This window comes from Pagrus major, chromosome 16, assembly GCF_040436345.1.
Source record: "Pagrus major chromosome 16, Pma_NU_1.0".
NCBI classification, from domain to species: Eukaryota; Metazoa; Chordata; class Actinopteri; order Spariformes; family Sparidae; genus Pagrus; species Pagrus major.
Window position 1 is genome coordinate 135,712 of NC_133230.1, and position 27,111 is coordinate 162,822.

Genomic DNA, 27,111 nt, shown 5'->3' on the forward strand with positions numbered 1-27,111 from the left:
CATGAATAAACATTAACAAACATGAATAAACATTAACAAACATGAATAAACATTAACAAACATGAATTAACATTAATAAACATTAATAAACATTAACAAACATGAATAAACATTAACAAACATTAATACACATTAATAAACATTAACAAACATGAATAAACATTAACAAACATGAATTAACATTAATAAACATTAACAAACATGAATAAACATTAACAAACATGAATTAACATTAACAAACATTAATAAACATGAATAAACATTAACAAACGTTAATAAACATTAATATAAAACTGTGACTCCATAAAAGTTGTGAGGTGAAATAAGAGGGATAATAACAGGAAGTGAACGTTTATATAAAACATGTTTATGTTTCGTTTATTAAACATCTGATTATTAACAACAGACTGAATCACCTGTTTGATTATTATTGTTTTTATTGATGCTTCACACGAACTTTATGATCAGCTGATTCATGTAAACAAACATCAACATCAATTAAATGATTCACATTTATTGTAAATGTGTTTTTTGATGTTTTAAAGCTCTCACACACACGCTCACACACACGCACACGCTCACACACACACACACACACACACACACACACACACACACACACACACACAGACTCTCCTCTGTGATCGATCAGCTCAGTGTGTATGATCTCTGATCACTTCCCTTCAGGTTTATCGATACTTCAGCTTCTCTCAGTGTCGGTGGTTCCGGCTGTCGGTGTCGGTCCAGTTCCGTCTGGTTCGTTCTGGTTCTTGTTCCGGAACTTTTGGGACTCGGTGTGAAGCTTCAGTCTCGGTTAACTGTTAGCATCTTCCTGCTGGAGCTCATTAAGCTTCTGTAGCTTCATCACGCGGTTCATTTCCGCCTCAGAGGCTCCGCTTCACACCGAAACTTCGCGCTGCTCTCCGGACCGCACACTTAGCTTAGCTCCGAGACTAGTTAGCCGGTTCGGTGCTGTTAGCAGGGCAGCTTAGCTAACTAGCTAACTGTTAGCCGGAGTTAGCAGCTAGCCCGAGCTGCTCCGTCCTCGTCATGCCGGCGATGCTGGAGAGAAACCCAGAGGCTCCGGGGAAGCGGAGAGGCAGAGCCCCGGCGGGAGGCGGCAGCAGCGGCCCCGGAGCAGCAGCGAACCCAGGCGGGAAGAGTTTGTCCGGTAATGGAACCAGCTGCTGGGAAGAAGGAAGTTCAGGCTCCAGCAGCGACGAGGAGCATGGTGGGTAGCCTCGGTCACTGTAGTACTTCTGTGTACTGTGTGTACTTCTGAGTACTGCGACTGAGTACTGCTGTGTGTGTGTGTGCGCAGGTGGAGGAGGGATGCGGGTCGGACCGCAGTACCAGGCCGTGGTTCCGGACTTTGACCCAGGTAAGAATCTAAAGATGGCTCGGTAGCCTCGGTGGTAGCCTCGAACAACACAATCGCTAAAGTTCATGTTACTGGTCAGCGGACCCGTCAAACTGGTTCCAGTCCTCTTCAACTGGGTCCAGTTCTTTAGTACAACACTGGTTCCGGTTTTACAACTTTAAGTGTTGATCCTGGATCAGATCTACAGTCTGGATCAGAACCGTTCATCAATTTCAGACTGTTGTACTTTTGCCCGTCATACATACTGTGTACTCTGACTCTGAAGTGTGCGCTGACTCTCAAGTGTACTCTGACTCTGAAGTGTCCTCTGACGTGTCCTCTGATGTGTACTCTGACTCTGACGTGTACTCTGACGTGTACTCTGACTCTGACGTGTACTCTGACGTGTCCTCTGAAGTGTACTCTGACTCTTAAGTGTTCTCTCACGTGTCCTCTGACTCTGAAGCGTCCTCTGATGTGTCCTCTGACGTGTACTCTGAAGTGTCCTCTGACATGTACGCTGAGGTGTCCTCTGACGTGTCCTCTAAATCTGAAGTGTCCTCTGATGTGTACTCTGACTCTGACGTGTCCTCTGACTCTGACGTGTACTCTGACTCTTAAGTGTTCTCTCACGTGTCCTCTGACTCTGAAGCGTCCTCTGATGTGTCCTCTGACGTGTACTCTGAAGTGTCCTCTGACATGTATGCTGAGGCGTCCTCTGACGTGTCCTCTAAATCTGAAGTGTCCTCTGACGTGTACTCTGACGTGTACTCTGACCTGTACTCTGAATCTGACGTGTACTCTGACTCTGACGTGTACTCTGACTCTGACGTGTCCTCTGACGTGTACTCTGACTCTGCTGTGTACTCTGACATGTGTACTCTGACTCTGAAGTATCCTCTGACGTGTCCTCTGACGAGTCCTCTGACGTGTCCTCTGAAATGTCCTCTGACGTGTCCTTTGACGTGGCCTCTGAAGTGTACTCTGACTCTGAAGTGTCCTCTGATGTGCACTCTGAAGTGTCCTCTGACGTGTCCTCTGACATGTACTCTGAGGCGTCCTCTGATGTGTCCTCTGACTCTGAAGTGTCCTCTGACGAGTCCTCTGACGTGTCCTCTGAAGTGTACTCTGACATGTACTCTGACTCTGACGTGCACTCTGAAGTGTCCTCTGACGTGCACTCTGAAGTGTCCTCTGACGTGTCCTCTGAAGTGTCCTCTGACGTGTCCTCTGACGTGTCCTCTGAAGTGTACTCTGACATGTCTTCTGACATGTACTCTGAAGTGTCCTCTGAAGTGTACTCTGAAGTGTCCTCTGACGTGTACTCTGAGGCGTCCTCTGATGTGTCCTCTGACTCTGAAGTGTCCTCTGACGAGTCCTCTGACGTGTACTCTGACGAGTACTCTGAAGTGTCCTCTGACGTGTACTCTGACGTGCACTCTGAAGTGTCCTCTGACGTGTCCTCTGACGTGTACACTGACTCTGAAGTGTCCTCTGACGTGTACTCTGACGTGTACACTGACTCTGAAGTGTCCTCTGACGTGTACTCTGACGTGTACACTGACTCTGAAGTGTCCTCTGACGTGTACTCTGACAAGTACTCTGAAGTGTCCTCTGACGTGTACTCTGACGTGCACTCTGAAGTGTCCTCTGACGTGTACACTGACTCTGAAGTGTCCTCTGACGTGTCCTCTGACGTGTCCTCTGACGTGCACTCTGACGTGTACTCTGACGTCTACTCTGACTCTGACGTGTCCTCTGACGTGTCCTCTGACGTGCACTCTGACGTGCACTCTGACGTGTACTCTGACGTGTACTCTGACTCTGACGTGCACTCTGAAGTGTCCTCTGACGTGTACTCTGATGTGTCCATGACATTTATGTGATTACTTTAGTTACTAGTTACTTTACAGATTACATTTTTAAATTGATTGATTAATTTGATTTTCTCATCAATCAGATAACAAAAGTGATTGTGATGATCAGCTGACTCACAGTTTACAGTTTATACACACATGTAATATATGGATCAGTTACTTTACTGATAGATACTGATCAGATACTTTAAGACTTTTACTTGAGTACATGATAAAGTGGACAGTGAGTGTAACAGCACAATAAAGAGGGAGAGTTACACTGACAGGTCTGCTGTACACCTGCACTTTATGTTGATGATATTAACATTGTGTGTGTGTGCGTGCGTGCGTGTGCGTGTGTTCTCAGAGGTGGCCCAGGCTGCTCAGCTCAGAGAAAACCTCGGCATGTTGGTCTGGATCCCCAGCAGCTGTCTGAACCAGACTCAGTGTAAGAGTGAACATGTAGAATAAATGAAGCAGATGTTTGATGCTCCAGATGTTCACAGTTTGTTTTGTGTTCTAGTGGACGAGTACGTCACCATCGCCAAAGAGAAACACGGCTACAACATGGAGCAGGTACACGACGCTTTACTGCTCGTATGTCCACATTCACAGAGCGCAGAGGGTCGTATGGCCCTCACAGTGTCTGACTGATAAATACTGTTAATGTTACACAGTACATAATCTGTGTTATAATATAAATGCATATATAAATGTGTATATACATATACATATATACACATATATTTATATATATAAATGTGTGTGTCTGTGTGTGTGTGTCCAGGCTCTGGGGATGCTCTTCTGGCACAAACACAACATTGAGAAATCTCTGGCCGACCTGCCGAACTTCACTCCATTTCCTGACGAGTGGACGGTGGAGGACAGAGTCCTGTTCGAACAAGCCTTCAGTTTCCACGGAAAGAGCTTCCACCGCATCCAGCAGATGGTTCGTTACCAGTAAAACCAGTTCACTTATGTCACTGACCAACACACACACTCTTCAGACTGTGTGTGTTTGTCTGTATATTTGTGTGTTCACTGCTGACTGAAGTGATGGTTGCACATCGTCTCTCTCTCTTTAGTTACCTGATAAGTCGATGGCCAGTCTCGTTCGGTTTTATTACTCCTGGAAGAAAAGTCGCAGTAAAACAAGTCTGATGGACCGACAGACACGAAAACACAAGCGGGAGAGAGGAGACAGGTGAGCTGCCACCTGCACAGGTAACACAGGTAACATGACTGGTAACACTACAGATACACTACAGGTAACACTACAGATACACTACAGGTAACACTACAGGTAACACTACAGGTAACACTACAGGTAACACTACAGGTAACACTACAGGTAACACAACAGATACACTACAGGTAACACTACAGATATAGTTACACTACAGGTAACACTACAGATACACTACAGGTAACACTACAGGTAACACTACAGATACACTACAGGTAACACAACAGATACACTACAGGTAACACAACAGATACACTACAGGTAACACTACAGATACACTACAGGTAACACAACAGATACACTACAGGTAACACTACAGATATAGTTACACTACAGGTAACACTACAGTTACACTACAGGTAACACTACAGATACACTACAGGTAACACTGCAGTTACACAACAGATACACTACAGGTAACACTACAGATATAGTTACACTACAGGTAACACTACAGATACACTACAGGTAACACTGCAGTTACACAACAGATACACTACAGGTAACACTACAGATATAGTTACACTACAGGTAACACTACAGGTAACACTACAGGTAACCCTACAGTTACACTACGGGTAACCCTACAGTTACACTACAGATACACTACAGGTAACACTACAGGTAACACTACAGATACACTACAGGTAACACTACAGTTACACTACAGGTAACACTACAGATGCACTACAGGTAACACTACAGATGCACTACAGGTACCCCTACAGTCACACTACAGGTAACACTACAGATACACTACAGGTACACTACAGGTAACACTACAGATATAGTTACACTACAGGTAACACAACATGTAACACTACAGATACACTACAGGTACACTACAGGTAACACTACATATACATTACAGGTAACACTACAGATACACAACAGGTAACACTACAGATACACTACAGGTACACTACAGGTAACACTACAGATACACTACAGGTAACACTACAGATACACTACAGGTACACTACAGGTAACACTACAGATACATTACAGGTAACACTACAGATACACTACAGCTAACACTACAGATACACTACAGGTACACTACAGATAACACTACAGGTAACACTACAGGTAACACTACAGGTGACACAACAGATACACTACAGGTAACACTACAGGTAACACTACAGATACATTACAGGTAACACTACAGGTAACCCAACAGATACACTACAGGTAGCACTACAGGTAACACAACAGATACACTACAGATACACCACAGTTAACGCAACAGATAACACTACAGGTAACACTACAGGTGACACAACAGATACATTACAGGTGACACAACAGATACATTACAGGTGACACAACAGATACACTACAGGTAACACTACACCTTCTCTCCAAGTAAAACCACTGGTACAGGTGTGACTCTTCACTGGCCTCGCAATTTGATTGGACTAAGATTCAGCTGTCAGTGATTCTTGATGCATCTCATGATCTATATCACCGAGGATGACGTACACTGAGATAATCCTAACCCTTTACTGATACACTACAGATACACTACAGGTACCCCTACAGTCGCACTACAGGTAACACTACAGATGCACTACAGGTACCCCTACAGTCACACTACAGGTAACACTACAGATACACTACAGGTACACTACAGATACACTACAGATAACACTACAGGTAACACAACAGATACACTACAGGTAACACAACAGATACACTACAGGTAACACAACAGATACACTACAGGTAACACAACAGATACACTACAGGTAACACAACAGATACACTACAGGTAACACTACAGGTAACACTACAGGTAACACAACAGATACACTACAGGTAACACTACAGGTAACACAACAGATACACTACAGGTAACACTACAGGTAACACTACAGGTAACACAACAGATACACTACAGGTAACACTACAGGTAACACTACAGGTAACACAACAGATACACTACAGGTAACACTACAGATACATTGCAGGTAACACTACAGGTAACCCAACAGATACACTACAGGTAGCACTACAGGTAACACAACAGATACACTACAGATACACTACAGTTAACGCAACAGATAACACTACAGGTAACACTACAGGTGACACAACAGATACATTACAGGTAACACTACACCTTCTCTCCAAGTAAAACCACTGGTACAGGTGTGACTCTTCACTGGCCTCGCAATTTGATTGGACTAAGATTCAGCTGTCAGTGATTCTTGATGCATCTCATGATCTATATCACCGAGGATGACGTACACTGAGATAATCCTAACCCTTTACTGATCCATCACTCCACAAGAGAAATGTTCACCAGGTTACTGTTATGATTGTGTATTCTTTACATCGTGACGTCAGCATTTCTCACAGAAAACTGTCTGTTGCCTATTTAATTATGGTATCTGCACAGTTTTAATTTGATGTTGTAATAATAGTAATAATTATTAATAACATCGCAGCTACATCAGCTTGCTTTAGGGAGAATAAACTGATGTGTGTAGATTTGCTTTGGTTGTTGTGAGTCGTGTGCGGTCACTTCCCAACACCACAGCTGTGAATCTTCACTGGCTTCACAATTTGATTGGACTAAGATTCAGCTGTCGGTGATTCTCGATGCATCTCAGTGTATGTCATCATGATCTATATCACTGCACACGGCTACTTTTCATCATTTAAATTCCCTTTTATTCAGAAAGTCTATCCAACAGTCAGGCTACAGCAGGCTTCAAAATAAAAGCTGCATCTTCTGAATACATAAACATTACAAAAACAAAACACTGATTCATCTGCAGTGTCTGACACGTTTGTTGTACTCTACAGTAATATAGTTTTCACATGGAAGCTTTACGTTAAAACATGTGTTGACTCTGCTGTACCTCTCTCACAGCTGGACTGCAGAGTTGACAGCAGCTCCTCAGAGCTCGGCTGATTAGCTGGGCGGCTGTAACAGTTAGTATTTGTGGCTGCAGACATTAGCTTATTGTGAGGCAGAAGTCTCGTCCAGTTCGTGCTTCGTAGCAAGTTCTTAAAATCCAACATGTGCCCCGAGATGTCCGTTTAAAAAAATACTAGGTGAGTTTTTTATCCCTCTCAGATGATCTCTGCCTCCCTCTGACATCCCTCCTACATCAGCGACGTTAGCCTAATGTCCGCCTACAATTCAAAGCATGAGAGCAACGTAACTTTATTGTCCAGCTGAGGAGGAACAATCAACAATCAACATGAGCTGCAGACTCTGGATTATGATCCGTCTCTGCATCGATCAGAATCTTCCACGTCCGCATCGCGATGCATCTTATTATCAAGAAGTTTCCACAGATCTAGTAACGCTCCAGGTAATACTACAGGTAACACTACAGGTACTATAACACCATAGGAAGTACTACACCACACTACAGGTAACACGCGTAACACAAGAGGTAACATGACCCTACAGGTAGAACTACAGGTGAACTCTCCTGTGATGTGATTGGTGGATACTAAAATCTAATTAAATGTTGTTTCAGTGATGAAGAAGTCGAGGACGTAAACATAAATCCTCCGAGTGACACCGAGTACGACCCGAATAAAGACGACAAGAAAGAGGTAAGAGGTACTCTTTACTGACTGTTTACTGGCTGTTTACTGTTTACTGACCGTTTACTGACTGTTAACTGTTAACTGACTGTTTACTGAACGTTTACTGACTGTTAACTGAGCGTTTACTGTTAATTGACTGTTTACCATTTTTACTGACTGTTAACTGACCAGTTCCTGCTTACTGACTGTTTACCGTTTACTGACTGTTAACAGACTGTTTACTGACCGTTTACCGTTTACTGACTGTTAACAGACTGTTAACAGACTGTTTACTGACCATTTACTGACTGTTTACTGACTGTTTACTGAGCGTTTACTGTTAACTGACTGTTTACTGACTGTTTACTGTTAACTGACTGTTTACTGACTATTTACTGTTTACTGACTGTTTACCGTTTACTTACGTTTAGCGATTGTTTACTGTTTACTGACTGTTTTTGTCTGACTGGTTGTATGAATGATGAACTGGTCCAGTAATCTGACAGACTGGTGTTGTTTCAGGTGAGTTCTGGATCAGAGAGGTCAGAGGTCAAACCAGCTGCTGGACTGAAGGTAACAACACCTGAACATCACCTGTCACCTGTGTTGTTATAATACCTGTCTCTGGACCTGTCTGTAGCTGACCTGTCTGTCTCTGGACCTGTCCGTCTCAGTACCTTTCTGTAGCTGACCTGTCTGTCTCTCTGTGCACCTATAGACAGGTAGTAAGGCGTCTCAGCGGTTGAAGAAACGTCCTCCCAGAGGAATGTTTCTGAATCAGGAGGACGTCGTCTCGCTGTCGTCTTCATCTCCTCAGGGATTCATCAGACAACTGGACTGTCAACTGGTCTCCATCAAGAGACAGGTCTGTCCGTCTGTCTGACCACCTGTCTGTCTTACTGATCACCTGTCTGTCTGTCTGACCACCTGTCTGTCTGTCTGTCTGATCACCTGTCTGTCTGTGTGATCAGCCGTCTTCCTCTCCTCACCTGTCTCTCTCTCTGTGTTTCAGATTCAGACCATCAAACAGTCAAACAGTTGTCTGAAGGATAAAATCAGTTCAGGAGTCGACGAGTTCAGACAACCTGAGGTAACCACGGCAACGTAGCAACATCCAGCAACAAAGCAACATCCAGCAGCTGTCTGTCTTCATGTTGCTGTTTTCTGTTGCAGGTTAATCAGAAGTTTAACACTCGTTGGACCACAGAGGAACAGCTGCTCGCTGTACAAGGTAACACCTGATCTACCTGTGACCAGGTGAACTGATGTATCTAACTCGCCTGTGACCAGGTGAACTGGTGTATCTAACCTACCTGTGTTTGTCTCTCTTGTCACACAGCCATCAGAAAGTATGGACGGGACTTCCAGGCGATCTCAGATGTTATTGGTAACAAATCGGTGGTTCAGGTGAAGAACTTCCTGGTGAACTACAGACGGAGGTTTAACCTGGACGAGGTTCTTCAGGAGTGGGAGGCCGAACACGGGATGGAGGGGGGAGACAGGGGAAGAGGAGAGGAGGACAAGATGGAGGACAAGATGGAGGTGTGTCCTGCTGAGGAGGAGGAGGCCACTGCTAAGGAGACAAAGGAGGTGAGGAGAAGTTACTATGTTATTGTGTCTCTACTCTGACTCTACTGTAACTCTACTGTGTCTCTACTGTAACTCTACTGTGTCTCTACTTTGACTCTATTGTGTCTCTGCTGTGACTCTACTGTGACTCTACTCTGACTCTACTATGTCTCTACTGTAATTCTACTCTGACTCTACTCTGACTCTACTATGTCTCTACTGTGACTCTAATGCATCTCTACTGTGACTCTACTATGTCTCTACTGTGACTCTACTGCATCTGTACTGTGACTCTACTATGTCTCTACTGTGACTCTACTGCATCTGTACTGTGACTCTACTATGTCTCTACTGTGACTCTACTTTGACTTTACTGTGTCTCTACTGTGTCTCTACTGTGACTCTACTGTGTCTCTGCTGTGACTCTGCTGTGACTCTGCTGTGACTCTGCTGTGACTCTACTGTGACTCTACTTTGACTCTACTGTGACTCTACTATGTCTCTACCGTGACTCTACTATGTCTCTACTGTGTCTCTACTGTGACTATACTCTGACTCTACTCTGACTCTACTGCGTCTCTACTTTGACTCTGTGTCTCTCCTTTGACTCTACTATGTCTCTACTGTGTCTCTACTGTGACTCTACTGTGTCTCTACCGTGACTCTACTCTGACTCTACTATGTCTCTACTGTGACTCTAATGCATCTCTACTGTGACTCTACTATGTCTCTACTGTGACTCTACTGCATCTCTACTGTGACTCTACTATGTCTCTACTGTGACTCTACCTTGACTCTACTGTGTCTCTACTGTCACTCTACTGTGTCTCTACTGTGACTCTGCTGTGACTCTACTTTGACTCTACTGTGACTCTACTGTGACTCTACTCTGACTCTACTGCGTCTCTACTTTGACTATATTGTGACTCTAATGTGACTCTACTGTGTCTCTACTGTGACTCTACTGTGTCTCTACTGTGACTCTACTGTGTCTCTGCTGTGACTCTGCTGTGACTCTGCTGTGACTCTGCTGTGACTCTGCTTTGACTCTACTGTGACTCTACTTTGACTCTACTGTGACTCTACTATGTCTCTACCGTGACTCTACTATGTCTCTACTGTGTCTCTACTGTGACTATACTCTGACTCTACTCTGACTCTACTGCGTCTCTACTTTGACTCTGTGTCTCTCCTTTGACTCTACTATGTCTCTACTGTGTCTCTACTGTGACTCTACTGTGTCTCTACCGTGACTCTACTCTGACTCTACTATGTCTCTACTGTGACTCTAATGCATCTCTACTGTGACTCTACTATGTCTCTACTGTGACTCTACTGCATCTCTACTGTGACTCTACTATGTCTCTACTGTGACTCTACCTTGACTCTACTGTGTCTCTACTGTCACTCTACTGTGTCTCTACTGTGACTCTGCTGTGACTCTACTTTGACTCTACTTTGACTCTACTGTGACTCTACTGTGACTCTACTCTGACTCTACTGCGTCTCTACTTTGACTATATTGTGACTCTAATGTGACTCTACTGTGTCTCTACTGTGACTCTACTGTGACTCTACCGTGACTCTACTCTGACTCTATTGTGTCTCTAATTTGACTCTACTGTCACTCTACTGTGTCTCTACTGTGACTCTACCGTGACTCTACTCTGACTCTATTGTGTCTCTAATTTGACTCTACTGTCACTCTACTGTGTCTCTACTGTGTCTCTACTGTGACTCTGCTGTGACTCTACTGTGACTCTACTGTGACTCTACTTTGACTCTACTGTGACTCTGCTGTGACTCTGCTGTGACTCTACTGTGACTCTACTTTGACTCTACTGTGACTCTACTATGTCTCTACTGTGACTCTACTGTGTCTCTACTGTGACTATACTCTGACTCTACTCTGACTCTACTGCGTCTCTACTTTGACTCTGTGTCTCTCCTTTGACTCTACTATGTCTCTACTGTGTCTCTACTGTGACTCTACTGTGTCTCTACCGTGACTCTACTCTGACTCTAGTCTGACTCTACTGCGTCTCTACTTTGACTATATTGTAGGGATGTAACGGTATGAAAATTTCACACCACGGTAATAGTGACCAAAATGATCACGGTTATCGGTATACCACGGTATTTTTAAAATGTCTTCAAAATGTTGAAAAAACACTGATACACTGATAAATTGAAATAATTTCACCAAGCTTTATATTTAAATAGATTTATTATATATTAAAAGGCTTAGGGTATAAGCAGCCTGTTTTTGAAAGCGTCCTGTAATGTCTGCGTTACAGAGGTAGAATGAGATGTACGGGCAGTAGCACTCGATTGGCCAGCAGACCCTCTCTGTGAAAAAAATGAATAGAAAATGTCATTATTAATTATTACTGTCATTGTTACTTAATACTAAGGGTGCAACCAACAGTTCACAAAACTCACAATCTAGATCATATCACTTTTGTGAGAAACAGGTTGGATAATCTTTCAGATCAAAACAAAAAGGATTATTGTTAAATTAATTATGAATACTCTATTTTGGCTCTTATCTCTATCTAGACACTTGTTATATTCACCATTTTATATTATTCTTTATATATAGTCTATTCTACAAATAATCCACAAGTATTATATATTTCTGATATTACTTATATATATAGGCTGTCTGTCTCTGTCTGCTTGCTCGTCTGTTGTCACTGGACTCGGTCAGTCTGATTGGTCTAATGGCTGCTGAGCCACAGGTAGACGCTGCTCCGGTGAACGGAGCTGAGATGAAAGTCAGTCATCTCAGTCAGTTTGCATTCACTAACTCAGTCCACCCAGTACGTGTTTGTCTCAAATCCTCCTCACTGCAGCTCTGCATCAATATCTGGGGAATTATTAGGTCGACTTTAAAAAGTGAAATCTACAATTAATAAGCGGTTCAGATAACGTGCAAAAACACGGATCAACTTCGTTCAGTTATACCACTATCTGGTCAGTTTGCATTAGTGACAACAGCAAATTAGACAGAGAAAACTCGACATACACACATCATGCACCCGAGCTTAAGGTTAATTTACCTTGCATTCACTGAACAGTTGAGGGTGATGGTCGCGCAAATGAGTAAGTAAATTGGATGTGTTGCCGCCCCTCGCAACAACTTTCTTCCTGCAGCTCCTGCAGATAGGGCTGCCATCCTCGACCAGCTGTCCCTGAGCATTCTCATAATAACCAAAACACGCCCAGACTTCAGATTTGGTTCTCTTTGAAGGCGGAAAAATGCCTTGAGGGCTGCTACTATCACGTCCTCCCTCCGCCATGTCTTCTTCACTACATAACAAGCGCACGTTGCACGCTGCGCCTGCGTAGGGAGACTTGGATAAAGTATCTTGCGAGTTTTCCACACCGTGGTTATCGACCGCGGCGGTTACCATGGTAATTAAAACTTAAACGGTAACCTTCACCGTCGGGAATTTTACCGTGGTTTACCGTGACACCGGTAACCGTTACATCCCTAATTGTGACTAATGTGACTCTACTGTCACTCTACTGTCACTCTACTGTGTCTCTACTGTGTCTCTACTGTGACTCTACTCTGACTCTACTCTGACTCTACTGTGTCTCTACTGTCACTCTACTGTCACTCTACTGTGTCTCTACTCTGACTCTACTGTGTCTCTACTGTCACTCTACTGTCACTCTACTGTGTCTCTACTCTGACTCTACTGTGTCTCTACTGTCACTCTGTCACTCTACTGTGTCTCTACTGTGACTCTGCTGTGACTCTACTGCATCTCTACTTTGACTATATTGTGACTAATGTGACTCTACTGTGTCTCTACTCTGACTCTACTCTGACTCTACTGTGTCTCTACTGTCACTCTACTGTGACTCTGCTGTGACTCTACCGTGACTCTACTGTGTCTCTACTCTGACTCTACTCTGACTCTACTGTGTCTCTACTGTCACTCTACTGTGACTCTGCTGTGACTCTACCGTGACTCTACTGTGTCTCTACTCTGACTCTACTCTGACTCTACTGCGTCTCTACTTTGACTATATTGTGACTCTAATGTGACTCTACTGTGTCTCTACTGTGATTCTACTGTGACTCTACCGTGACTCTACCCTGACTCTACTGTGTCTTCAATTTGACTCTACTGTCACTCTACTGTGTCTCTACTGTGACTCTACTGTGACTCTACTGTGTCTTCAATTTGACTCTACTGTGACTCTACTGTGTCTCTACTGTGACTCTACTGTGTCTCTACTGTGACTCTACTGTGACTACACTCTGACTCTACTCTGACTCTACTGCGTCTCTACTTTGACTCTATGTGTCTCTCCTTTGACTCTACTATGTCTCTACTCTGACTCTACTGCATCTCTACTTTGACTATATTGTGACTAATGTGACTCTACTGTGTCTCTACTGTGACTCTACTGTGTCTCTACTTTGACTCTGTGACTCTACCGTGTCTCTACTGTGACTCTACTGTGACTCTACTTTGACTCTACTTTGACTCTACTGTGTCTTCAATTTGACTCTACTGTGACTCTACTGTGTCTCTACTGTGACTCTACTGTGTCTCTACTGTGACTACACTCTGACTCTACTCTGACTCTACTGCGTCTCTACTTTGACTCTATGTGTCTCTCCTTTGACTCTACTATGTCTCTACTCTGACTCTACTGCATCTCTACTTTGACTATATTGTGACTAATGTGACTCTACTGTGTCTCTACTGTGACTCTACTGTGTCTCTACTTTGACTCTGTGACTCTACCGTGTCTCTACTGTGTCTCTACTGTGACTCTACTTTGACTCTACTGTGACTCTACTGTGACTCTACTGTGACTCTACCGTGACTCTACCGTGTCTCTACTGTGTCTCTACTGTGTCTCTACTTTGACTCTACTGTGTCTCTACTTTGACTCTACTGTGACTCTACTGTGTCTCTACTTTGACTCTACTGTGACTCTACTGTGTCTCTACTGTGACTCTACTGTGTCTCTACTTTGACTCTACTGTGACTCTACTGTGTCTCTACTTTGACTCTACTGTGTCTCTGCTCTCTCCTACAGGACTTGTCCTCTCCAGTGGACTCCCAGAAGCCTCAGGCCTCCTGAGACCATCTGACCTTTGACCCTCTGGTTTTATGATGTCATCATGTGTTTTATTTTATTTTATTATCTCAGTTGATCAGTTAATATGTTGAACTTCTATTGATGATTATTGATCAGGTATGTGTCTTGTCTGTCATGACTGCTCTCTCTGGACCAATCAGAAATCAGACCTGACCTGTCAATCAAAGTGGTTGGGACCTGTTTTTGTTTGTTTGTTTGTTTGTTTTTTGCTTTCTGTTTGAACAATGTTTTATGTTTTTATTGAAGCAGACATGTTTGTGATGTCACTCAGGTAGGAGGCGTTTCCTGTCCTGATGATGACATCATGTTTTGGGGGTTTTAGGATCTTTTAGAGGGGTGACAATAAAACCAAAGTTCATCAATAAATTAATTTGTTTCTGTTTCTTTTCTTAAACGTCTGATTGTTGATTTTTGTTTAACATGTAGAAGAAGGCTACTTTATTAAATTCTGTTGTTTACACACAAACAGGACTTATGCATATTTATTCATGTATAGATAGAGACTGGCTGCCTTGCTCAAAGGCACCTCAGCAGTCCACACTCTGAAGTGACTGTGCTGGAGTTGAACCTGCCACCGGTTTCATGTCTGAACCAAATCTAATCAAATTTTATCCCGATCAATTTTAACCAGATGTTTTATGATGTAAATATGAATGAGATGTGTGAAAAGCTTCATCAGCACCTCTCACCTGCTCTCTGTTCGTCTCCACATGATGTTTAAAGTTATTTTACTGTAAATAAAACATTCACTGATCAGTAGTTTTTAAAGTTTTTAATTCAGTATGAAGTTACATTTTATTCGTTCAGAATCCACTGTGAGTTTATACAAAACCAACAGCTCATTTTATCACTTCATTAAATTTTATTTTTTTCTAATAGTTTGTTTTACATGGAGAAGAAAAAAACATGTTTATTTCACACACAGTAAAGATCGACAGACAGACACACACACATATATATATTCAGAAAAAAATCACTGAATATATACATATATATGTGTATATTCAGTGATTTTCATTATTGTCACATACAGTTCATAGATCAGTCACAGTGAACACAGAACCGCAGCCTGTCTCCAGTGAACAGCGCCCCCTGCTGGCCGGCGGTCTCCCCGGGCAGCTGGGGGATTTCCTGGGCGGAAGCAGCGGAGGGGGTTTCCAGTGTGATCAACCCAGTCCTCCCCGTTGGATCTGTGAACTGGATCCCAGTGACTTCTCTCTCTCACACAGGACCGACAGAACCCGGACAGCCCGCAGTACCCTGAACCTGAACCTGGACCATGAGGAGTCCGCCTGAGGCCCGGAGGCTCCGCGGCAACGGCGGGTTGACGGTTTGAATCCCGGAGAGAGTCCGCCGAGCCGAGGAGCTGCTGAGCTGAGCAGTGGGCCCCGAGGAGGAGATTCATGTGAGTCCAGAGAGGGTAGAACCTCAATAGAACCAGAACAGAACCTAAGGAGAACCTGACAGGAGCTGGGAGAACATGTTAGCACTGTTAGCTTCTGTAACGGAGGGAAACACAACAGATGCTACAGCTAGCTGTGTGTGTGTGTGTGTGTGTGTGTGTGTGTGTGTGTGTGTGTGTGTGTGTGTGTGTTTAAACTACAATGATCTTTATTGAACAAACAGCAGAGAAACAAGAAGCTAAAGAAGCTAACAGTTAGCATGAACAGTCAGTGTGTTTACATCAGCTCAGAGACTCAAACAGTCAGAGGAAGAAATAACCAATCAATAATCAATAAACCATCAGCCAGTAATCAATCAGTACATGAAAAATAGATCAGTAAAGTGTGATGAGATGTTTGTCCAACAGACCTGAGTAATCAAACCCAGAGTGACAAATCGAATGATCCTGTATTAAATCAGTTTGTCTGATGATCAATAGAATGAACACAGTCAGAATATATTTGATCAATATATATGGATCAATATACACGTAGTCTGTATGTTGAGTGTTACAGGAGGCTGAATATTGATCTGCTCTCATTAATATTCATATTATTAGTTAAAGTAAAGTGAACAGGTGTTGTGACTGAGTTCATATTAACTGCTGTGAAGATGTTTGATTGGACGGATATGTGATCAGTTTATTGATCCGTTAGTTTCCCTCTCAGTCTCTGTGTTCAGTGTTTGTCACACTTTTTGTTGTTTGTGTTCATTTAACCGTTTATTGTCTGTTCTGTCACCTGACTGTTTCCGCTGTTGCCATGGTGATCGAAGTCCAAATCAGTGCCCACCTTGTTCTTGACCCGTGACCTCCTGCACGTCAACAGGACACTGGTTCGGTGTATCGTTCATTCATGAAGATCTACGCTGTTATTAATGATTAGCCCGGTGAGCTAATGCGCTGCGTCAGTTATTATTGTACTTAGTTAATTTTCGGTTCAGTACTGGAGGTGTCACCTTTAATTGTGTCCCCAGTGACCTCCACAGGAAGCTGAAGTCCTTCTCTTTGGGTTCCTCTCAGTGGACTTATTTTGGACAGAAGGGTCTGGTTGTTAACGCCGAGAGACAAATAAAGTTTGGAACTGTTTGAATTGTACCGTGAACAACACACATGATGTTTATAATAATAATAATAATACATTTTATTTATACAGCGCTTTTAAAAACTCTCAAAGACACTTTACAAGAATAAAATACGTACAAGAATACATAAAATCAAGTGCAAGGTGCATAAAATCAAGTGCATTATCAAATCTTAAAGATGATTTCACTTTAAAAAGTCACTGTTTGTTGTAAATGAAGTCAAATATCTTCTAGTTTTGTGTTAAATTGTCAGTGGACGACTTCGTCTCACTCAGCACACATCACCAACACAAACATGGCCGCCAACTCGCCACAGTCCACTACTGTGAGCTGCTGATATTCAGGACGACTCTACAAGGCTCAGAGAGCGTTGAACCCGACAGCGTCACGTACTGACTATGTCTCTTTATAATCACATATCTTCAAACTTCATCAAGTTCATGACAAACTGAGACTTTCTTCAGTTTAAAACTGATCTTTTCATGACACAGTTCAAAAAGGATCAAAACTTTATTTGTTCCCTCGCTGTTAACGGCTGGACATATTGTTCCTGAGGTCCCGTGGCGGCTTTGAACCGTGATTCAAATAAAACTGAAGGTAGTAAGATTAAAACTGATAACACCTTCAGCTCTCCCAGTCTGCACAGAGAAAGAGGAAACAGAAGAAAGAGGAGAAGAAGAGGACTTCCTCTGTGGTGTTTAAGTTGTCTCTGAACCAGTGACGGAGGATCTCTGACGGCGAGCTTGAGCCTCCACGTCATCGTACTCGGCCACTTGTCAGGTTGAGTTGAGAGACTTTGGAGTCGGAGACAGAGCTGATGTTCCTCCTGTCCTCGTCTGTCTTCACAGACAGGTTTTATAGATCATGTTGTTGTTGAGGTTACTGCTTTCAAAGCTGCTCTATCCTTCAGATGATCACTCCGACATGATCTGCAAGAACCATCATCTTCTGACGAGTGAAGTCAGGAGCTCCAGATTATCCTTGATTAAATCATTGACTGTTAGTTAATCAATAATGATCCTTCAGTCCTGTTGATGAGAGCTCATTGTGGACAAAAATCAACTCCAGATCTTCTTCACGTGTTCATAAACCTCCTATTTACACCTCCAACAGTTCAGCTGACAGTGTTGCACAGCATTGTGGGTAAATTCTGACCTCACTGTAAAACTAATCGACTGGTTCCTGAAGTTTTATAGAACCAATGAGTGAACGATTGATCAAGAAAATAACAAGCACACGAATTTGATGTCTTCACATGTTTCATTTTGTTTTAATAAGTTATCAATACTATTGATCAACTAATCAATAAATGGTTTCAGCTCTGGATTTTTCATATTGAACAACAAGATGTGTATTTTCAGCTGTTTGTGTAAAATTTTCTATTTTAAGAAAATTTCAAAAGTTTTTACCCGATTGATCAAATTTAGCTGCTGAAGATGAAAATAGATTAATTGGTCAGCTGTTTGTTGTAGCGTCCTCTGCTGGTCAGCTGTTTGTTGTAGCGTCCTCTGCTGGTCAGCTGTTTGTTGTAGCGTCCTCTGCTGGTCAGCTGTTTGTTTTAGCGTCCTCTGTTGGTCAGCTGTTTGTTGTAGCGTCCTCTGTTGGTCAGCTGTTTGTTTTAGCGTCCTCTGCTGGTCAGCTGTTTGTTGTAGCGTCCTCTGCTGGTCAGCTGTTTGTTGTAGCGTCCTCTGCTGGTCAGCTGTTTGTTTTAGCGTCCTCTGCTGGTCAGCTGTTTGTTGTAGCGTCCTCTGCTGGTCAGCTGTTTGTTGTAGCGTCCTCTGCTGGTCAGCTGTTTGTTGTAGCGTCCTCTGCTGGTCAGCTGTTTGTTGTAGCGTCCTCTGCTGGTCAGCTGTTTGTTGTAGCGTCCTCTGCTGGTCAGCTGTTTGTTGTAGCGTCCTCTGTTGGTCAGCTGTTTGTTGTAGCGTCCTTTGTTGATCAGCTGTTTGTTGTAGCGTCCTCTGTTGGTCAGCTGTTTGTTGTAGCGTCCTCTGTTGGTCAGCTGTTTGTTGTAGCGTCCTCTGTTGGTCAGCTGTTTGTTGTAGCGTCCTTTGTTGATCAGCTGTTTGTTGTAGCGTCCTCTGTTGGTCAGCTGTTTGTTGTAGCGTCCTCTGTTGGTCAGTTGTTTGTTGTAGCGTCCTCTGTTGGTCAGCTGTTTGTTGTAGCGTCCTCTGCTGGTCAGACAGTCTCAACATCATTAATCAGTTTTCAGGCTGTAGTTTCTGTTGAGCTGTTGTGTGTTGGAGGAAAACCCCCTCTGCTGCTGAAACAGTTTCTGTTTCTGAGAACTCAGTCATGATTTAAGTCTGTCACGTCTCTGCTGCTGTTGTCTATGTTGTTGTTGTTATCTCTTTTACACGTCCATAGTTAATGATGTGAAATAATGTAGATGGAGTCTTTTAAAGTTTTCTCGGAGTTCTCCTTTAAATCATCTGATTCACATCGTGTTCATCAGGTTTATTTATCCAAGTCTGACTCCTGTCAAATGATTCTAGTTTCACAGTTTACAGCTCTGGTTTTCTGGTCTTTTATTTTGAAGTTTGGTCAAGAAATCAGAGTTTATCAGTCTGTCCTGATCGTGTGTGTGTGTGTGTGTGTGTGTCTGTGTCTGTGTGTGTGTCTGTGTGTGTGTGTCTGTGTGTGTGTGTGTGTGTGTTAATGATGCAGTCAATGGAAAAGCCCCTAGCATCCCCACAGCTGAGAGGAAGTGATGTGTTTCTGTTTGGTGTGTGTGTGTGTGTGTGTGTGTGTGTGTGTGTGTGTGTGTGTGTGGGTGTGTGTGTGTGTGTGTGTGTGTGTGTTCAACAGCTGATTCTGTGGTCGGGGTAAAGGTCAAAGGTCACATGACTTTGTGTTTCATATAGAAACTTTGTGCAGTTGCTTTATGTGTTTAGTTTTCTTTAATGATTATTTCAAATATTCAACTTTAATTAATTAACAGATTTCACCTGCCTCACTCTGACTCACCTGCAGCTTCAGGTGTCATTTCAACTTTAAATGAAGCTCCAGACTTTGAAGCAGTAAAATCATCAAATCTTTCACACTTTATGAAACCTGATCACCTTTCTGTCTGTCTGACTGAATCCTTCAGTTCTGACTCTGTTTGTGTTTCGTGAACAGAAGCTTCAGCTGAAGGTTAAATACTGACCGGAGAAGAAACGTCGGCTCAAAGTGTTGAACATGTCACCAACCAGCGAATCAGTCATAGGCCACGCCCCTCTGCTGGTCAGCTGTTTGTTGTAGCGTCCTCTGCTGGTCAGCTGTTTGTTTTAGCGTCCTCTGCTGGTCAGCTGTTTGTTGTAGCGTCCTCTGTTGGTCAGCTGTTTGTTGTAGCGTCCTCTGCTGGTTTCCACTGAGCATGTGCAGACTGGGGTCAAACGCAGAACCAATCAGACTAGACTAGACTAGTTTCCTGGTAAAGGAACATTCTGTGTATCGTTAGCTGTGTCCAAATTCAGGGGCTGCATCCTTCGAAGGACCTGGCCTTAGCGGCCTCCGAAGGCAAGTCCTTCGGAGAGACCTTCGAAGGCCGCGTCAACCGTTGTTAAATGGGACGGTCTAGCCTTCAGAGTATTTCCTGTTTGCGTCAACAGATGTTCCCGCCCTTACCCTTACGGTACGATTTCTGCCGCCCAGAATGGATTTTATGGTTTTCTGAACGTCTAACATTTTGAAAGTGAAGGCTTTTAAGGCTTTACTTCCAATGGCATAATGCTAATTTATGCCGTATGCTAATGCATTACCAGCGTCACGTATTTTAACTGAAAGTTAAAATTTGGAGGATTTCCAAGTCCCCTGAAGTTTAACATATCTGCCGTTGGATGTTCAAATGAGTAAAAACCGAGTATAAACCCAATACTTACATTTAAATGTCAAGTCTGCGCCACTTGATGTCGCCATTTTTCTTGCTTTCCCTCTTCTTTTTCGGGACTGAGCAGCGGCGCGCAAAGAATCTTGGGATATGGGTGGCCGTGAAGGATAGTAGCGGTGCGTCCTCCAAAAAGAGGGAAAAGAAGGCTGCATTTGTGGGCTGCATTTGAAGGAGCCTTCGAATTGGGACAACCTTCGTGCAGCGTTGTGACGTAATTGGCCTTCAAATGCGCCCTTCGAAGGATGCAGCCCCTGAATTTGGACACAGCTTGTGTATCTATGTCTGAACTCAGTTTGTTAACTCCTCCCCCTTCAGGTCATGTCAGCGGGCAGGAGTGCTGACGGGAGGGAGGTGCAGATTCCCCTCCAGCAGGTGGCGCCCTCCCTGGCCACTCCCCTCTCAGTGGTCCCTCCCTCTCACCGCCCAACCAATCCCTGGCCTCCCATTGACTCTACTGCTTCACAAGGTAAACAGTCACACTGCAGTTCATCAAACATCCACCACGTGGCCAAACTGTGTCAAAACAGGTGTCTTTGTGCTCAGCTGTGTCTGTACTCAGGTGTGTCTGTGTTCAGCTGTTTTGAACTCAGGTGTGTCTGTGCTCAGGTGTGTGAACTCAGGTGTGTCTGTGCTCAGGTGTTTGAACTCTGGTGTGTCTGTGCTCAGGTGTTCTGAACTCAGGTGTGTCTATGCTCAGGTGTTCTGAACTCAGGTGTGTCTGTGCTCAGGTGTCCCGGCAGGTTTCCTGCCTCTTCATGGAGGATTCAGAGATCACTTTGTAGAGACTCCAGAAGGTAAATATTGCTGCGAGGCCTGCAGGCTGGTCCTGTGTCAGCCCCGTCAGACTGAGTGTGGTCACCGCTTCTGTCAGAGCTGCATCAGCGACATCCTCAGGTGAGACACACACAGTGAGAGACAGACAGGTAGACAGGAAGTGGTTTCTAGGTGTCAGTTTAAAGAATAACATCAGACCCAGATTTCTCTTGGCCCTTTTTCTCATGTCCTGTTTTTAAAGAGTTAAATCCCTCTAATCTGTCAGCTGTGAAAAGAGATTCACCTGACAAGGTTTGAATCAGCATCATGTGACAGGTCTGACTTAATCTCTTCTCTCCTCCTGCAGTCGTCCAAACCCGGTATGTCCAGCTGACAATGAGCGTCTGTTCAAAGACAAGGTATGCAGAGAGTGACATCCCAACAGAGCTCAAGTTGTCATTAATGATTGATTGATTATTGATCGGTTCATGATTGTTTGTGTTTCAGATCTTCAGAGACATTTGCTGCCAGCGGGAGATCATGGCACTGAAGGTCTACTGTCGCAGTGAAGCTAACGGCTGTCAGGAGCAGATGAGTCTGCAGCAGATACCTGTGAGGAAAACGATGTGTCAGAATCCTGCTCTCTGATTGGCTGTTGGATGGCCTATATAAACGCTTAATGTTGACACTACCTGTCTATCTCTCACTTACCTGTATGCAGGACCACTTGAATGTGTGTCCGTTCTTCGAGGTTCCCTGTCCGTTGGGTAAATGCAAAGAGCGAATGATGAGGAAAGAGATTCCCGATCATCTGAGCTGGAAATGTAAACACAGAGAGACCAGCTGCGAGTTCTGCATGACCAAGATGCCTCTGACTGACCTACAGGTAACTCATGACATTACTGTGGACATCCATGCTGACCCACCTGCACGTAGACGAGTTACAGAGGTCTGAGGACTAGTTGTAGAGCTCTGAGGATTAGTTGTAGAGGTCTGAGGGCTAGTTGTAAAGGTGTAGGGACTAGTTCTAAAGGTCTGAGGACTAGTTGTAGAGTTATGTGACTAGTTGTAGAGGTGGGGGGACTAGTTGTAGGGGTCTGAGGATTAGTTGTAGAGGACTGGGACTAGTTGTAGAGGGCTAGGATTAGTTGTAGAGGTCTGAGGACTAGTAGTTGTAGAGGTCTGGGGACTAGTTGTAGAGGTCTGGGGACTAGTTGTAGAGGTCTGGGGACTAGTTGTAGAGGTCTTGGGACTAGTTGCTTGGTCTAGATGATGAAGAACATCATGAAGTTTCTGTCTGTTTCCAGAAACACAAAGAGACGGTGTGTCCAGCATTTCCAGTGTCATGTCCAAACCACTGCTCCTTCTCCTCTCTGCCACGCAGTGAGGTACTGATCCAGTTTATCTGACGCCATCCAATCAGAGCCATGTGTTTGAGTTTCACAGCAGCAGTGAGTATTGATCATACTGATTGATTAGTTTTTTTTTTCAGCTGTCAAGTCATCAACACGACTGTCCTAAAGCTCAGGTGAGCTGTCAGTTCCACCGATATGGCTGCACCTTCAAGGTAAGTCTTCATCGTCTTCCTCTACTTCTTCATCTGTTTCCTCTTCTGAGTGCAAGTGTACCATTGTTTAATGGATATACTGCATACCTTTTATACTGTATACTGTAAATAATGTATACACTGCATATACTGTATATAATATGTATATATTTTTATAGTCTATGTACTACAATAACTGAATGACGTGTGATTCAGGGTCTGAATCAGGACATGAGGCAACATGAGTCCACCTTCGCAGCTGAACATTTGAGAATGATGGCAAACAGAAACTCCTCATTAGAGAACAAGGTAAATATAGCAACCATAGCAGTAGGTTCAGTGTTTACCTGAGTTTACCTGACTGATCCCTGTTTATATCTCCAGGTGGAGGATGTTAAAGGTGAGCTGTTAGAGAGGTATAAGTTGCTTCCTGGTCTCAGCAGCCGTGTGTCTGAGCTGGAGAACCAGAATGATGAGCTGAGAGAGAAGAACCGACAGATGGAGCAGAAACTGGCCACCATGCAGGTAAAACTGATCATACAAGGCAAGACAATACACTAATATAACACATTGCATTACTGTGAGAGGTTAAATTGTGGTACTGCAGTACTGTATGTGGTGAAGGACTGAACTGTGTACAGTACTGTATGCAGTATATCAACAATGTGACCCTAAATATGTTTTAAAAGTGGACAGAAACAAACAACACTGAAGGTGGGGCTTAAAGAGGGGGCGGGATTCAAACACTGACACCAGTGATACCAAAGACTGGAGTCGCAGCCTCATCAGTGTTAGGTAAGAAGTGAGTGGTCCCTCTCCTACACCTGGACAGCCATCATCTCTCTCTTTCTACAGAAACTGATGAGCTCTCACTCAGAGAAGCTTCTGGAGGTGGAGCTGGAGCTTCGTTCTCTCCGTCTGCTCAGAGACGAGGTGGAGACCCTGAGAGGAACGCTGGAGAATGTCCGGACACGACTGAATGCTCTGGAACAAGGGGGACGCAGCGGGGCTGGATCCACAACACATACTCTGGGTCAGACCACACACTGGGGACTGGTTGCTCAGGTCTGGGGACTAGTTGCAGAGATTGGGGGAGTAGTTGCAGAGATTAGAGGACTATTTGTAGAGGCATAGACTAGTTGCAGAGGTCTGAGACCAGTTGAAGAGGTCAAGGGACTAGTTGCTCAGGTCTGGGGACAAGTTGCAGAGATCAGAGGAGTAGTTACAGAGATCAGGGAACTAGTTGCAGAGGTCTGGGACTAGTTGAAGAGGTCTGGGGACTAGTTGCAGAGGTCTGGGACTAGTTGAAGAGGTCTGGGGACTAGTAGAAGTATAGTGACTAGTAGCAGAGGTCAGGGGACTAGTAGCAGAGGTCAGGGGACTAGTTGCAGAGGTCGGGAGTAGTTGCAGAGGTCAAGGGACTAGCTACAGAGGTCAGAGGACTAGCTGCAGAGGTCACGGGACTAGTTGCAGAGGTCAGGAGACTAGTTGCAGAGGTCGGGAGTAGTTGCAGATGTCAAGGGACTAGCTACAGAGGTCAGGGACTAGCTGCAGAGGTCAAAGGACTAGTTGCAGAGATCATTGGACTAGTTGCAGCAGTCAGGGAACTAGTAGTAGTGACTAGTAGCAGAGGTCAGGGGACTAGTAGCAGAGGTCAGGAGACTAGTTGCAGAGGTCAGGGGACGAGTTGCAGAGGTCAGGGACTAGTTGCAGAGGTCAGGGGACTAGTTGCAGAGATCAGTTACCAGTTGTAGAGGTCAGGTACTAGATCAGGGACTAATGAATTTCTTCCTCTCCACAGCTTCCCTGGAGACTCAGCTGAATCGCCATGACGACATGTTGAGTGTCCACGACATCCGATTGGCCGACATGGACCTGCGTTTCCAGGTGCTGGAGACGGCGAGCTACAATGGGACTCTGATCTGGAAGATTCGTGATTACAAGAGACGGAAACAAGAAGCAGTAGCGGCGAAGACACTGTCGCTGTACTCGCAGCCATTTTACACGGGGTACTTCGGGTACAAGATGTGCGCCCGCGTCTACCTGAACGGAGACGGGATGGGCAAAGGGACACACCTGTCGCTGTTTTTTGTGGTGATGAGGGGCGAGTACGACGCCCTGCTTCCCTGGCCCTTTAAACAGAAGGTACCGACAGGTTACTGACTACTAAACCAACAGGTTACTGACTACTGAACTGACTGGTTACTCACTACGAAACCTACTGGTTACTGACTACTGAACCGACTGGTTACTAACTACTGAACTGACTGGTTACTCACTACAGAACCTACTGGTTACTGACTATTGAACCGACTGGTTACTAACTACTGAACTGACTGGTTACTCACTACAGAACCTACTGGTTACTGACTACTGAACCGACTGGTTACTAACTACTGAACTGACTGATAACCTACTGATGAGCTGCGAATACACGGCTCTGTCCTGTTTAGCTCTTGTCACTCAGGACAGATGGTGATAGCAAGTCTGAACAGCCTCTGATGCTGACGGGCCTGTCTGTCTCTGTGTCAGGTGACCATGATGCTGATGGACCTGTCTGTCTCTGTGTCTGTCTGTCTCTCTCTCTGTTAGGTGACCCTGATGCTGATGGACCAGGGTCCGTCCAGGAAACACCTGGCCGACGCCTTTAAGCCCGACCCGAACAGCAGCAGTTTCAGACGTCCTGCAGCAGAGATGAACATCGCCTCTGGCTGTCCTCTCTTTGTGTCTCAGAGCATCCTGGAGACGGGCAGCTACATCAAAGACGACACCATCTTCATCAAGGTGAGACACGCCTGCTGGGCTTAGCGGAGTAGTTAAAGACGTCTGTTTAAAAACTAATCAATATGTGGTTCGATTGGTCAATCTGTAGGTTACCGTGGATACCTCTGACCTCCTCGACCCGTGACGTTGTGACTCGCTGGCCTGAGATCAGCTCACCTGTCCACACCCAGCAGAGCAAAGGATGATGGGAAGGATCGGGACGCTCGTCTTTCTGAGAGCGATGCAGACAGAAGAGAAGAAGAGACAGACAGGAAGCAGCCAATCAGAGTGAACTTTACAGAGACCGAAGGGCGGGTCCTCTTCTGATTGGCTAATGGACTACAGAACAGTGTGTGTGCGCGTGTGTGTGTGTGTGTGTGTGTTAGTGTGTCTGAATGGATCAGTGTTACCATGACATCACCATGGTGATATCACTCAGAGCCAACATGGCTGCCGCAGCGAGAACATTGTTGCTGCTCATTACTGATGCCGTGCATCGAGCTTTACTTCCTGTTTTTTTCCTGTTTACCAAGGCATGCTGGGAAACCCACGGCAGCTACAGAGGAGCTCAGAAAACCAGTAGAGACCAGTAGAAACCAGCAGGACCCAGTAGTAGATATATACAGGAGATTCTCCCACAGGACCCAGTACAAACCAGAACAGACCAGTCTCAGGTCCAGTGTGTCTGCTGGAGTTCCTCTGTGGCCTCTGAGTTTTTCAGTGTGGATTCATCGACTCATTTGATTCATTTGCACAGTTTGAATGTTTGTTAAAGTGTGAAAATAAAAATACAAAGAAACTCAAAGAATCTGTTTGATTTCATTAGAAAATCTGATCACGAATATTGATTTGTTATTCAGTGTTTTGATTGGATGATTGGACTGTTGACACTTCACTTGACTTCCTTTACTTTTTAAAGAATAAATTCTTTGATGGATTTCA

The 27,111-nt window shown here is 44.3% G+C and overlaps 2 protein-coding genes across 2 annotated transcripts; both read left to right on the top strand.

Annotated features, from left to right (window-relative positions):
• Positions 1–359: 359 nt before the first annotated feature.
• On the top strand, positions 360–15,179 carry rcor1 (REST corepressor 1). The gene is made up of 13 exons (XM_073483485.1): positions 360–1,231; positions 1,322–1,381; positions 3,584–3,664; positions 3,740–3,792; positions 4,004–4,165; positions 4,302–4,420; positions 7,963–8,041; positions 8,537–8,587; positions 8,733–8,879; positions 9,027–9,104; positions 9,188–9,245; positions 9,354–9,604; positions 14,651–15,179. Exons 1-13 carry the CDS (start codon positions 1,051–1,053, stop codon positions 14,693–14,695), a joined length of 1,365 nt encoding a protein of 454 aa, XP_073339586.1. The 5' UTR covers positions 360–1,050; the 3' UTR covers positions 14,696–15,179.
• A 670-nt stretch (positions 15,180–15,849) lies between these two features.
• traf3 (TNF receptor-associated factor 3) lies at positions 15,850–26,977 on the top strand. Its single transcript, XM_073483716.1, has 14 exons — positions 15,850–16,118; positions 21,423–21,573; positions 21,836–22,001; positions 22,228–22,279; positions 22,368–22,472; positions 22,582–22,746; positions 23,168–23,248; positions 23,353–23,427; positions 23,623–23,715; positions 23,791–23,931; positions 24,262–24,439; positions 25,208–25,551; positions 25,999–26,190; positions 26,279–26,977. The coding sequence occupies exons 2-14, from the start codon at positions 21,426–21,428 to the stop codon at positions 26,312–26,314; spliced, it is 1,776 nt and encodes a 591-aa protein (XP_073339817.1). The 5' UTR covers positions 15,850–16,118; positions 21,423–21,425; the 3' UTR covers positions 26,315–26,977.
• The last annotated feature ends 134 nt before the right edge of the window (positions 26,978–27,111 follow it).